The sequence below is a fragment of the Galleria mellonella genome, unplaced genomic scaffold (genome assembly GCF_026898425.1).
Source record: "Galleria mellonella isolate WM207_F2 unplaced genomic scaffold, CSIRO_AGI_GalMel_v1 utg150, whole genome shotgun sequence".
Lineage (NCBI taxonomy): Eukaryota > Metazoa > Arthropoda > Insecta > Lepidoptera > Pyralidae > Galleria > Galleria mellonella.
The window spans coordinates 1,529,766-1,544,754 of NW_026442002.1; the positions used below are offsets into that span (position 1 = coordinate 1,529,766).

Here is a 14,989-nt window from a genome sequence, read left to right on the forward strand (position 1 = left end):
ATCTTATAATTTAAGTCGCTTTCTTGCGGAATCCAATTATAATTCCTAATTATAAGAAATGTATGCAATTTACAAATATTTTTGTCTTAAATCTTATTATTGAATCTGTTAAATAATGCAATAGCTGCTCAATAATAGATGGCGCTGTACTGAATTATTGTAACCATCGATTCGGACTATAATGTTGGCCTCTGTTCGCTCTCGGTATAGTCAATACAAACGGTTTGAGATTGATCAAAATGAGACTGGATTGTAGTGTGGATACATAGTTTCTCAAGTAATAAAATTTTACTAGACTGAAGTAAGACCAACAGCAAACTGACACCAGCATTATAGTGTGGATCTAGCCTTAGAATATTACATTCGGCAACACTTATTAAATTTGATATATTTTATGATTTTGTGTTTGTATTTATTAAAATTCTATAACGTTGCTTATAAAAGCATTGAAATGGAGTTTCCTGACAATAATTTGAGACACCTATGTAAATATTCAAATACATTCAAGTGAGATTGTTTAAACTTTTGTATACTAATGAGACTACTCAAGGATAGATGGCGCTGTAAATATTAAAGATTAATGATGTCGGAACTTGTGAAAAGTGGACTGAGCGCGCTCTCAATTATCAATTGGTTTTTTTGTAAGAATTTTTGTATTTTTTGTTAATTGGTTATCAGGGGTAAATTAACATTTTCTAGTCAATGGGGAAATAAAAGTAAATATTATAAAACAAAAACTTGTTTTATTGTTTTTACCACAGTTAAATCAATAATTACACATATCTTAAAATAGCTATTTAATAATCAATTACACACGTACTTTCCGCAAAATTAAATACTAATAGGAAAAGTTTAACCTGTATTTTTCTTTTAAATTTATACATTGAATATAAGATTTAAAATTATTAATTTATTTCTAATTTCTAAGTTAAAAGTTTGTAAAATTTAGTCATTTTCATTTCATTTGATACGACACATAACTTACATTAAATTTTTCTTAAAAAAAATACATAAATCAATTTTACCAAATTAGTACATAAAAATTACGATAGAGAACAATTTTTATTAATTAAAAACAATAAATTATTTGTAATTACAAATGAAGTCGCGACATTTTCAGAAATAATAAAAAAGATACTTAACTCGTAGGAAATGGCTTTTTATACTAATAATATGTATATACTATATATCTAACGTCCGTGTGGTTCCAGCATAGAATAGGCCACCCCTTCCTTTCCCGTGGGTGTCGTAAGAGGCGACTGAGGGAGGGCGAGAGACGGGCAGCAGCGTCTCTCTTAAAATATCTCTATAAACCTAACTACAGTTGCCAATTCGCCTGCCAAGCGTAGCAACTACTGGAAAAATTCCCCTACCGGGAAGGTTTATGTCCAGCAGTGGACAGTAAACGGCTGTAATAATGATATATCTAGAACTAAGGCACATTTGTCTTTATGAATACATACACGTATATTTCTCACAAATTTTATTATTACAATATTTTTTTGTTATTTTTTAACTCCTCGTTAAAAATAACGAAATTTCAATACTATCACAATTTCACCAATCCAGTTTATTTTGAATGGCATCTCTAAATGTCAAACTGCGCTCACTGTAAAACTGCGAGAACCAACTGCGGAACGCCTTTATCTGTTTGTCCGTCCGTACGTATGTTGGTGAGCTAACAAACCGCTTATTATTCCAAATGGCAACGTCGCGTTCGAACTGGAAAAAAAAATAAGCAGAGATTATATTAGAGACTTTACACAATATACAATTGTGTTTAAATAAAATAACTATTGAAAGATATATAAAAATAAAAAATAATCTACAATAATTGTGTATTAGCACAAAACTTGTATGATTTACATACATATCTGTCACGCCTGTCTCCCATTAAGGTAGGCAGAAACAATGGAACGCCAAATGTATAATTTCACTCATTATTTTGGACAAAATATACCAAGATTGTTATTTAAATAATAAGCTAAGTATAAATAAACTCAAAACAGCATTTTCGCGCCGAAACAAAAAAGTTCTAGCTATTTTATAACGAAACTTACACAACTACTTAACAAAAGATGGCACTACTAACCATGTAACTTTCGATTTTCACGAACATGCCCCCTACGGGCGCGTTGTAGGTTGGCGAATACAGTCTATGCACCACCTTTTGAAGTAGAGGACCTATGGGCGTCACTGACTGTGACACCAAGATAGGTCCTCCCGGCGTCTGTAAATATAGACGGACGTGACCTGGACCGATCTGTAAAGGAATAATAAAATATCAATTCGTTTTATTAATATAACTATTCACAGATAGATGGCGCTGAATCTCTTTTACTGAATCAAGTGTTATTTAAAGGAAGTCCTCACCTATTATCTTATACTGGTACCTTGCTAGCGTATACTGATAGGGCAGGCGGGGTTACCAGACCCGAGACAATTCAGAAAAGCTCGTATTCCAAATTTGACCGACCTAAGATCTCATAAGGCAATTTGTCCACCACTGTGCAACGAAGATTGTCAAAATTTTGTTTTTTACTTGGTATTGTCCACAATTTAATTAGAAATTAATAGCCAATTTATATTTACCTGCGCCGTGTGTGTGCCGGCATAAAATAAGCCACTCCTTTTTTCCCGTGGGCGTCGTAAGAGTCGACTAAGAGAAGGCGAGGAATAGGCAGTAGCGTCCCCCTTAAAACATTACAAAGGCCTAACTAGCAAACCGCCAGCCAAGCGTGGCAGCTACTGGCAAAACTCCCTTTATGGGGAAGGCTTATGTCCAACAGTGGACAGTTAACGGCTGGAATAATAATAATTATATTTACCTGAGTCACAGACACGCCCACGTGAAACAAGTTCAGCTTCATTATCTTGTAGTCGTGCGTCAAACTCATGGTTGCGGTATGGTCATCGTTTCTGGACCAGTCTGCGGCCCACACGTGCCTGCCTGGATAATATTTCTGTTTTACAGTAGGTATAACTTAACCGTGCCGTGTGGTCCCGGCATAGAATAGGCCACACCTTCCTTTCTCTTGGGTATCATAAGGGAATATTTACCAGACGGAGACTTTGTACAAACGTCGTTTGCTTGGGCACCTCTGTTCCATTCGTGTTTTTGGCGAGAAGCAGTTGTGTTTGTATAGCTGTGTTTTGGTTTAAATGATGAAATACGGCAGTGAATTTACAGGGTTCATAGGAATAATACCTGAGTCCTCAGGAATGGCAACGCATAGATGGTCATGAGCTAAACAGTATACTCTGTTATGTGCTTGGTACTGCTCATGTCTATAGGCGACGGTTACCACTTTCTATCTATTCTATGTATACTTTTCATCACGCTACGATCAATAGGAGCAGAGCAGTGAAGGGAAATGTTAAAAATGTCCACCCGTGCGACGCCGGGACGGGCCGCTAGTGATAAATAAATTAATTAAGAACAAACTGAGACATGTACCTATGAAGTTGAGAAGGATTGGATACTTCTCGCCCAACTGCGACAAGAGTGACGGCGCGTGGACAGCATTGAGGTGGGCCACGTCGGCACCGTTCTCTGGAATCTCCTGCGAATTGGAGCATCATCACGGCATTTAATTAACGTTCCACTGCTGGGACTTGACGTCTTTCTATAAGAGACTTTGTTTGGAGAATAATTATATTATTTATATATATATATATATATATATATATATATATATATATATATATATATATATATATATATATATATATATATATATATATATATATATATATATATATATATATATATATATATATATATATATATATATATATATATATATATATATATATATATATATATATACTAATATTATATAGAGGAAACATTTGTATTTTTGTGTGTATGTACCTGATAGAGTACATTACTAGCAATGGAATTCTCAGTCTCCATTACTAACAATCCCTTTCCCCCCTACCAGAGGCATTGCAGGCGTGTTGCCGGCCTTTTAAAAAGGAATATGCTCTCTTTAACGTCGGTTGAAAAGTGGCTAAAATGTCCTCAGCTGGCTTAGGATGATTAGCTAACGACCAACCTGTATATGAGCACTGATGATGAATTCGTTCCTCCCCCTATATCCCCATTTCTTCACTTCCGGTGCATCTTCCAGTCCCCAGAGCGGCTCCCGGCCCTCGGCATCATGCCAGATCCACACAGCGCCGTCAGCTTCCACTGTTGGCCAGGTCTTGATGGAGATCCCTCGAGGAGCTAAGAAGGTATTTTTGAATGGGTGAAAAAATGGTAACCAGTGATTGGTGAGGATGAAAGCTGGTCAGTCGATAGATAGATACTCTTTATTGTTTCCTCCAAATGATTACAATAGTAAACCTATTATAAATATAAACAATTACAAGAAATGATCACAGTGAGAAAACAATGGGCGACCTTATCGCTAAGAGCGATCTCTTGCAGCCAACCTTTGGATGGATAAACAGATAGATATGAATTCAAAAGGAATTAACCGTACTACTAATTAGTAAGACTCACCAGAGGGGGGGAGGGATGGAGGAAAGGGATTGTTAGTAATGGAGACTGAGAATCCCATTACTAGCAATATACCCAACCAGGTCCACCTCCCCGCGGTTCCTCCTAGAAACTATCATGGTTAATTCCTGATGAATTCATCATGATGCGCTAACTGGCCTGTTTTCATTCTCATCTATCACCCTTCACTGGTGCTCCGCCAGCGTATCCCGTTAGCGCAGGCGGGGTTACCATACCATTATCACCCATCAAATAACTCACTAGAGGGACTTTGTACAAAAGTCGTTTACTTAGACACCTCTGTTCCATTCGTGTTTCTACCGTGAAGCAGTTGTGTTTGCATGGCTGTGTTTGGGTTTGAAGGGTGGGATATGGCGTGAATTTACAGGGTACAGAGGAATAACACCTGAGTCCTCAGGAATGGCAACGCATGGGGGGTATCATGGGCGAAACAGTATACTCTGTTATGTCCATGGTACTGCTCATGTCTATAGGCGACGGTGACCACTTTCCATCAGGTGGGCCGTCAGCTTGTTTGCCATTCTAAGTTGTATAAAAAAAAAAATTGTACATTAAAGTTTAAATAAACAAATATGCATATAATTATTTTTCTGTCCATTTACCATGTTCAAGGCCTGGTACACTAACGCACGAGCCATCTTCTCCAAACCTCCACTTGTGGAATGGGCATTCTATGCAGTTCCCACAAACGTTGCCCCCCACAGCGAGATTCGCCCCCAAGTGGGGACAGTACGCGTCCACACATCTGGCAACCCCGTCTTCACCGCGGTAAACGCATAGATTTTGACCTAGAATTAAATTTACATTAATTAATATAATATAGTATAATGAAACAAATTCACTGGCCGTGTGGTCCCGGCATAGAATAAGCCATTCCTTCCTTTCCCGTGGGTGTCGTAAGAGGCGACTAAAGGATAGCGAGGGATAGACATCAGCGTCTGTCTTAAAACATCTCATAAGGTCGCCCATTGTTTTCTCACTGTGATTATTTCTTGTAATTGTTTATATTTATAATAAGTTTACTATTGTAATCTTTTGGAGGAAACGATAAAGAGTATCTATCTATCTATCGAAAGCTTAACTGCGATTGCCAATCCACCTGCCAAGCGTAGCATCAACTGGCAAAATCTAGGGGGAGGCTTATGTCCAACAGTGGACAGTTAAAGGCTGGCATGATGATGACGATGATGAAATATCTAATATAACCATAAGGGAATATCAGTAGTTGCTACGCTTGGCAGGCGCAGTTAGGCTTTTAGAGATGTTTTAAGAGGGACGCTGCTGCCCATCTCTCGCCCTTTATAAAAACTTGAAATTTACTTTCAACTTTATATGGAATGTATTTCTCAAATTAGCTGTAAGTTTTCCTGTTATTTATATTAATATTAGAAATAAGAAATATTTGAATGTTTGTATGTTATAAATAATCTTAAAAAATGCTTGGACCGATTTTTTCTCTCTCCTATATATATACTTAGAATGGCAAACAAGCTGCCGGCCCACCTGATGGAAAGTGGTAATCGTCACCTATAGACATGAGCAGTATCGTGGACATAACAGAGTATACTGTTTCGCCCATGATACCCGCCATGCGCTGCCATTCCCGAGGACTCAGGTGTTATACCTCTGTACCCAGTAAATTCACTGCCATATCCCACCCTTCAAACCGAAACACAGCCATGCAAACACAACTGCTTCACGGTTGAAACACGAATGGGACAGAGGTACCCAAGCAATCGACTTTTGTACAAAGTCTCCCTCTGGTAAATATTAATTAAAATATATGTTTACAAAACATTTATTTACCATTACTTGTAAAATACTATAAAAAAAAAACCTTAAGGGGGTAAGAGGTTTCTTCTGGGTCGGCAACGCATGCGTAATACCTCTGGTATTGCAGGCGTTCATAGGCTACGGTAACCGCTTACCATCAGGTGGGCCGTATGCTTGTTTGCCACATCAGTGGTATAAAAAAAACCTTACCTAAAGCATCGACAGGAGTGACCCCGCCAATCTGTAAGTTTGAGCTCTCGACGATCGCAAACCAGCCGTTGGGGTATGGAGGTGGTACTTTAGACCCCAGACGCCTGGCATTCTGAGCTCGAGCGATACGCAGGGCCCTGTCGGGACCAGATTTTATGTGTTCGAAGCCTATTTCCGTCAGTTCCTAAAAGAGAAACAAATCATTATATATGTGGCAACACCATTTTAATTTCATAGTTGGCAACACCACAGATATTGTGGAGCGTTATGGCGGGAAATGGCTGGCAGAAAAATGTTTTCTTTAATTTCTAACATGTTTATTATGATTATACTGTGTTTTGAATATTACTTATGGAAATATAATTATTTTCAAGTTACGAGCCTCTTAGACTCTGGAGTTCTAGACACTGGCAGAAATGGCCGTAATAATGGCGACCGATTGCCATTGAGAAAAAAAAAAGAAGAAAATCACCACATGCAGAATTTTATATGGCAACACTAAATCATGCTAGTAGTAAGAACACTGGCCCCTTCTTTTTTTCTTCCATCTTTAACATCAATTTACATTCTGACTTTTGTAATTAGCTTTCTCCCGTGACTTTGTTCGTGTGCATTAGTATATAAAGTATGCTATGTGCTAAGTTGGAATATAACCAACTCGTATAGTAAATTTCATTAAAATCTGTTCAGCCGTTTAAGTGTAACAAACATAAAAACATATTTACATAATTTCACTATTATAATATTTGTAGCATTTATTGTAATAAACAAATAATTTACTAACTAATAGAAACTAAAATAACTACACTACTTTTAAATTAATTCAAATCCCCCCCCCCCCCAAAAAAAAAACGAAGGCTTATATTCAGTAGGGGACAGTTAAACGTCGATATTATAATGATATTAAGCTATGTGGTCCCGGCATAGAATAGGCCACCCCTTCCTTTCCTGTAGGTGTCGTAAGAGGGCAATGGGCAGCAGTATCCCTCTTAAAACATCTTTAAAGGCTAACTGCGATTGCCAATCCGCCTGCCAAGTATGGCAACTACTGGCAAAACCCCCTAAGAGGGAGGCTTACGTCCAGCAGTGGACAGTTAAAGGCTGATCTTGATGATGAAACATACCTTTGTATACAGTATTGGATTCCAAAAAGATTTATAAATTATATATATTATTAATACTAATATCACAGAAATAAATACAAATATAGTATTTTGTCGCAGCAACTCGGCAGCTGTAACCAACGCTCTGTACGTTGTGTTCAAATAAAAAAGTAAAATGTCATTTTTAAATTCCGAATTGAAGATGGCGTCGTGACATTTCGACAACGTGAACTCTTCCGGAAACTGTTTCACTTCTGATGTTGTTGCACACGTCATATCGTTTGTTTATTGTATCTGAAATAAAAGGATAAAAAATTTTTTTACTGCCAAACATTCTACACGAGCAGCCTGCGGGTCAACTGTACACAGGCCTCACTCAGTGCCCTACGAATCCAGTACAATAATAGTTTTAGAGTGCTGTTGGGGCTAGTTTGCTTTTGTAGCGCCTCCAGCATGTTTGCTCAATCTCGCGTAAATGATTACTACGCTATAAGGAGAAAGAGGACTGCATCATTGCTGCACAGAGTTAGGACAAGCACCGACAGCATTCTAAAAGTAATAGGCGGGAAATATAACTCGCCTATAATTGGACATTTCATTCAGATGCTGTTCTAGTCGGCTGGCTCACAACAGAGTGAACTGCTTTAATTAATTTGCTTGTCTTTTTTGCTAACATAGTTTGTAAGAAAACTGTTGCTAACAAAAAGGACCAAATTGTAGTCGGAATAATAAAGTATATTATTATTATTATTAAAACATGAAATCTTTCTTTGTATTTAATTATTAAAATATATTTGGTTTTATTTTTTATGAATAGAAGGGTTTTATTTATGTAACTTAGAATGGCAAACAGGCTGACGGCCCACCTGATGGAAAGTGGTAACCGTCACCTATAGTACCATGGACATAACAGAGTATACTGTTTCGCCCATGATACCCCCCACGCGTTGCCATTCCTGAGGACTCAGGTGTTCTTCCTCATATCCTATAAATTCACTGCCATATACCATTGTTCAAACCGAAACATAGCTATGCAACCACAATTGCTCCATGGTAGAAACACAAATAAGACAGAGGTACCCAAGCAATCAATTTTTGCACAAAATGTCCCTCTGGTGGACAGTATTTATGTAAAAAAAAATACAAATAAAAACTCAACTAATATCATAGAGAATTAAATGTGTCAATATTTAAGTGTATTGTCTTAACCAGCATTTTGCATGCACTATTAAAAAAAAAAAAAACTATTATTCCCGCTAAAATTATTTGTGTTTAGTATCGTCGTTACGTCACAAACCACAGAAAAAGATATGCATCATTCTCACTTTATGTCTCTGGTATTATTATTGTATCTATCTATGCTCATTCGCCGATGGTATCTGGCTAAAATTTAAAAAAAATATAAATGCAATTTTTAGGTTAGATTATATGTGCTCGAACTACAGACTTAACATAATGTACTCACGTTGCCGGTACGTAAACTTCTTTTGTGTAAATTAATCCTATTTTACAATTACAAACTATTATTAATTATTATTTTAATTATTTACAATCTTAGTACACAGATAAAACGTAATAGGTAAAACTTCTAATACACTGAACTGTCAAAATCAAATTAAATACCTTTACCTAGTTGAATAATTGGATTGTTCAGTATAAATAAAACAAGGTTCCGTATAATATAAAAGTTTTGTTTTAATTTTATTACGAATTGTAGAGGGCGCTTTTATAAATTGCAGAGGAAAGATTAGATCAGAGAAAATGTATGGGGTTGAATGGAGACTCGTTTAATATAAAGCGAATCTTTTTAACGCAATATTTGAAACACAACCACAGAATTTTGAAGGCACAACAACCTTCAAAAGGCGCCCTGCGTTATATGTATATTAAAGCCGGCGATCGGTTGTCTCTTGAATTGGGGACCGATAGACGGCGGAGGTCGCCAGTTCGGAGGCCGATCGTTTGTTGCAGTCTCCGGCCTTCCATCCACCTTCCTCATGCTCCTCAAATAACGCACTTAAAATATTGATTTACCTACTATTATAGGCATCCCGTCACTCGTATCCAATAGCGAGGACGGGATGTCTTAAATATAGTATTGGGATTATAAAAAATCTACGAATAGTATCGTGAACGAGCAAGGAAATTTAAAAGAATCTCCATACAATTGCATACATTTTGCATACATCGTATCGGTAAAATTACATGATACTAGCTTTTAACCCGCTACTTCGTTCACGTGGATTTCAGAAGTAGGAAAACTAATGACACAAACCACTTATAGATGACGTTTTAAGACGAAACATGTACTAGATTTTAAATTAGATCATCAGGAATACAACAGTGAAAGCCGCATCTAAATTGGTGCAGTAGTTTTTTTCATGAAGAAACAAATATACAGACAGATTTTTTTTATATATTTGTTATCATTAGAATTCTGTCATTTACAAAGCAATTAGGAAAGTTTTTTTTTTAATGATTTACTTTCAGATTGCTTTCGTAGAAATTTAATCAAAATCAGTTCAAAAATGAAATTTTAAATCAAAATAATTGATTCACGACTGAAGTCGATGTTAATAATAATAGGTAGCATACGGCCCACCTTATGGAAAGCAGTTACCGTAGCCTATGAACTCCTGCAATGCCAGGGGCATTAGACGCGTATTGCCGACCTTTTGTGGAACAAAATCTTAGCTTATTGTGTAATCGAGGCATTAGAGTCATGCCTGCGCCGTTTATTTATTCTTTGTATCGCAACGTTAACTGTGAGTTGTACAAAGATATTCATTCTGTATCGACATCTGTCGTGTGGTCCCGGCATAGAATGGACCACCCGTTTCCTGTTAGTATCGTAAGAAGTAACTAAAGGAAATGGTCGTGAGATTGGCATCAGTGTATATCTTAAAACATTGAAACCTAACTGTGGTTGCCAACCCGCCTGCCAAGCGTGGCAAATACTGGCAAAACTCCCCAATAGGTGAGGCCTATGTTATGCAGTAGCTAAAAAGACAATGACAAACATTTGAGTTTCCAAAACCGTCCGCTAGTGGCGCTGCTATGATTTCCATACAAATTTATCGAGTTGTCTAAAACCTTTCGATACGGAACCCTAAAAGTTGACAATAAATTCAATGTCAGTGTCAAAACGCAGTATGATCAGTTGCTATGTGTGTATGACCTAGATAATGTAACATAGTGTGTGCACGCGAACAAGGTTGATACGAAAAACAAATCTTACGAATATAATAATGCTTGTGTTTTGGCGCCATGTCATAGTTGAACTTTTTTTTTTAATCCTTCTACTTTTAAATGTGAAAGTTTGGTTGTTACCGTATACTGTTTTAATGGCTTAATGAATCATTATGAAGTTCATACACGTGCTTTATGGGGTGAAGAAGGATTTCATCATTATTACCATATCAGCCGTTGGCCGTGTGGTCCCGGCATAGAATAGACCACCGCTTCCTTTCCCGTGGGTGTCGTAAGCGACTACGGGAGGGCGAGGGATGGGCAGCAGTGTCCCTCTTAAAATATCTCTAAAACCTAACTGCGGTTGCCAACCCGCCTGCCAAACGTGGCAACTACTGGCACAACCCTCTACAGGGAGGGGGGAGGCTACATGCAGCAAAGGACGGCCTTAAATATTGCACCGCAAACAAAAAAAAAAAAAAAGAGCTGATATGATGTCGATGATATCAGCCGTTAACTATTGGGAGGCGGGTTGGCAACCGTAGATAGGTTTTAATGTTTTAAAAGAGACGCCGCTGCCCATCCTTTGCCGTTCCTTAGTCGTCTCTTACGACATCCGCGGGAAAGGAAAAGGTGTTCCATTCGATGCCGGGACCACACGGCAACATTCATCTATAGATACTAATATTACATACATACATACATACATATCTGTCACGCCTGCCTCCCATTAGGGTAGGCAGAAACAATGGAACGCCAAATGCTTCGATTCAAACAGACCTCTTTCGCTTCCTCCACATTCATCAATCTTTTCATACACGCTCGCCGGTTACGGGTACTTTTAATTTGGCCCATCTTCAGCACGTCGCCTACTAATATTATAAGAAGGAAATGTTCGATTGTTTGTTTGTAGTGGATAAACTATTTAACTGATTTTAAAATTTTTGCACATGTAAAAAGTATCGGGTTGACTGGAAGAGATCTCTGTCAGAGATAAGTCCAGCCTTGCTCACAACATTTATAAATGCATTAACAATGTAATTTACAAGTGCAATAAAGTATATATGAATAAAGTTCTTTTTTTTTATGGTGAAAATGGTATGGTAACGGGATACGCTGGCAGAGCACCGGTGAAGGGTGATAGATGAGGATGAAAACAGACCAGTTAGCCCATCATGATGAATTCATCAGGAATTAACCATGATAGTTTCCAGGGGGAACCGCGAGGAGGGCGACCTGGTTGGGTATATTGCTAGCAATGGGATTCTCAGTGTCCATTACTAACAATCCCTTTCCCCCCATACGCACAGCGTTAGCTTATACTAGTTCCAATATTATATACAATAACAATATAAAATGAGAACAATTATATATTAAATATTATATATATATATATATATATATATATATATATATATATATATATATATATATTACTTAAATTTATATTAATAGATTACTTAATAATCTCTGCAAACTGGATGGTCTTACCAATGCGGAAGCTAAACATAGGGTACAACGATATTTACAAAATCTTGATTACGATGCCAGAGAACGTGCTACGAACCAGTGAAGGTGCTCCGCCAGCGTATCCCGTTAGTGCAGGCGGGGTTACCATACCATTTTCACCCATCAAAAAAAAAAAAAACGCTGTGCATAGCAATTAACGGTGTACAATTTTAAAACTTTATAACTAATAAAGTTTATTATAGTCAATGTAATGTGAATTGTATTACTGTTGCTGTGCCTGAATGAATAAATAAATAAATAAGAAACCAATTTTAAAAATAGGCATGTTCTCAATACAATTGTGTTTTTTTTTTTTCGTTTGACTGACAGAGTTACGAAGTAACCTCACAACTTCTCAGTTGTTAACCGATTTGGGAAATTGTTTTTTTTTTTTATCCGAAAGGATACATTTTCAAATTAGTTCCATAGAAATGTTATCGAAATCTGTTGGGTAATTGTAAAATTTATTCAATTGTACAATACATCAATAAATTAATGTTAATATACGATTCCTTAAATACTAATACTAATTATAAGTAATCAGGGGGGAAAGGGATTGTTAATAATGGAGACTAAGAATCCCATTGCTAGCAATATATCCAACCAGGTCGACATCCTCGCGGTTCCCCCTGGAAACTATCATGACTAATTCCTGATGAATTCATCATGATGGGCTAACTGGCCTGTTTTCATTCTCATGTATCACCCTTTACTGGTGCTCCGTCAGCGTATCCCGTTAGCGCAGGCGGGGTTACCATTCCATTTTTACCCATAAAAAAAAATTATAAGTAATCTCCCAACGCACCACACCGAGGCAGCGTACCCTAGATACTGGCAGCATTATCTCTTTGGATATCTAAACTTATCTTTTACGAAAAGTAGCTACCAGCTCTCGGGTCACCAGTAACCTCGATGAGGCGCGCTGTTTGTCGTGCAGAAAAAATTCTTTGCATTGGCATCTGGCCCCACGGGCCCATCGTCTCTACAGCAAATGGCAGAAAACAATAAGACCCCTCCAGATGTGAGTATTTACGCCTCTTTATTGTTTCCGCTGTCACTGCCGCAGCACCAGAGGGAGACTTTGTACAAAAGTCGATTGCTTGGGTACCTCTGTCCCATTCGTGTTTCAACCGTGAAGCAGTTGTGTTTGCATGGCAGTGTTTCGGTTTGAAGGTGGGATATGGCGTGAATTTACTGGGTACAGAGGAATAACACTTGAGTCCTCAGGAATGGCAACGCATGGGGGGTATCATGGGCGAAACAGTACACTCTGTTATGTCCACGGTACTGCACATGTCTATAGGCGACGGTTACCACTTTCCATCAGGTGGGCCGTCAGCTTGTTTGTCATTCTAAGTTGTATAAAAAAAAACCCGAAATAAAAATTATTGGTGTTGCCACAACTGAAGTAGGATTTGTTTGTGGAACATAAACTTAATTATTTATAAATCCAGTTCGGAATGGAATTTCAGTTGAGAAGAGCAGGTAAGAGAATCAGCTTGTTTTTTTTTCAAACAATAAGCAGAAGACATAACTAGGTTATGATTTATTAATAAATCAATTTAACTAGGTCACATGGATGTAGTGTGGTCCCGGCGTAGATTGAGACACTTTTCCTTTCCCGTGGGTGTCGTAATAGGCGACTAAGGGAACATGGTCGAAGGATGGGCAGCAGTGTTTCTCTTAAAACAATATCACAGCCTAACTGCGGTTGCCAACTCGCCTGCTAAGCGTTGCAACTACTGGTAAAACCCCCCTATGGGGGGGGAGACCATGTTCAGTAGACAGTTAATGGCTGATATGATGAGCTTAAGTTAACTTTGAGTAGAAACGAAAGAGATAACAAATAAACAAACACAGGTTCATATTATTTTCAAGAACGTTCTTAAATATTTCATATTAAAATATTAAAAAAAAAAAACACATTATCTTTGATTAATCAAAAAAAAATATATAAACAATCAAATAAACAACTAACCTCACTTTTTAATTTACAATAAAAAAAAATAAAAAATCGTGACCTTGGCTTAATAAAATAGTAAAGAAAAAAAAAAAGTATACAAACAAACTTACCGGCAATATCAATCCATCACAGTTCGTTTCTATTTTATGGAATCTCAATAATGACCCGAACCCGGCCGCGTCAATGTTTGCACTGAGTATCCTGAATGTGTACTTGGCTTTATATACAGAACGTAGTTCTGCAGGAGTGTAGCATTAGGTTTATTTAATTTGCCAATTTGAGGTTATGTTTTTCGCGCGCATTCATATTATGTATGACCCGACGACCCGGCAAACGTTGTTTCGTTCCCTGTTGCCTGCATCTTCTTTTATTGAGACAAAAAACTACCCTCTCTTTCATGATGAAGCAAAACAATACTATAAATAATGAAATTTTGAAAATGAGATTTCATTAAAATATATAAAATTTTGTAAACGAAATTTCATTGAATTTAAATTAGTTTAGCGCTTTCCGAGATTCACGTGAATGAACAATTTTTGAAAATAATATATATCCTATATTACTAAATCGCTGATAATTTAATTTTCTTTAATGAAATAATTTTAAAATTGGTTGAAAAGTTGAAATTACATTTTCTTTCTCTTGAGTCATAATCTTAATTTTTCATTTTTCGAATTGAATTGTCAAGTTTTACAACCATTAAACTAAATTTCT

The 14,989-nt window shown here is 37.1% G+C and overlaps 1 protein-coding gene across 3 annotated transcripts; it reads right to left on the bottom strand.

The window, feature by feature from the left end:
* Nucleotides 1-303: 303 nt before the first annotated feature.
* Nucleotides 304-14,680, bottom strand: LOC113521084 (cholesterol 7-desaturase nvd). Of its 3 annotated transcripts, none has more exons than XM_052892129.1 (9): nt 14,386-14,680; nt 7,714-7,908; nt 6,512-6,695; nt 5,131-5,316; nt 4,059-4,231; nt 3,458-3,563; nt 2,829-2,950; nt 2,093-2,263; nt 304-1,722 (listed from the first exon to the last, which is right to left on the bottom strand). In XM_052892129.1, exons 2-9 carry the CDS (start codon nt 7,888-7,890, stop codon nt 1,558-1,560), a joined length of 1,284 nt encoding a protein of 427 aa, XP_052748089.1. In that variant the 5' UTR covers nt 7,891-7,908; nt 14,386-14,680; the 3' UTR covers nt 304-1,557. The 3 variants fall into 3 exon arrangements, with proteins under 3 accessions (XP_052748089.1, XP_052748087.1, XP_052748088.1); XM_052892127.1 differs by having other exon boundaries at nt 7,636-7,908; nt 14,386-14,678; XM_052892128.1 differs by lacking the exon at nt 14,386-14,680 and adding an exon at nt 9,080-9,198 and having other exon boundaries at nt 7,636-7,908.
* Between the last annotated feature and the right edge of the window lie 309 nt (nt 14,681-14,989).

What these genes read in the sequence shown, in the direction of transcription:
- LOC113521084 (XM_052892127.1), bottom strand. Translation starts at nt 7,890, where the DNA reads ATGACGTGTGCAACAACATCAGAAGTGAAACAGTTTCCGGAAGAGTTC. An exon ending in ATCCAATACTGTATACAAAG is followed by an intron (nt 6,696 to 7,635) that starts GTATGTTTCATC and finishes TTTCTCTTTTAG; the next exon opens with GAACTGACGGAAATAGGCTT. An exon ending in TCATCAGTGCTCATATACAG is followed by an intron (nt 3,564 to 4,058) that starts GTTGGTCGTTAG and finishes TCCAATTCGCAG; the next exon opens with GAGATTCCAGAGAACGGTGC.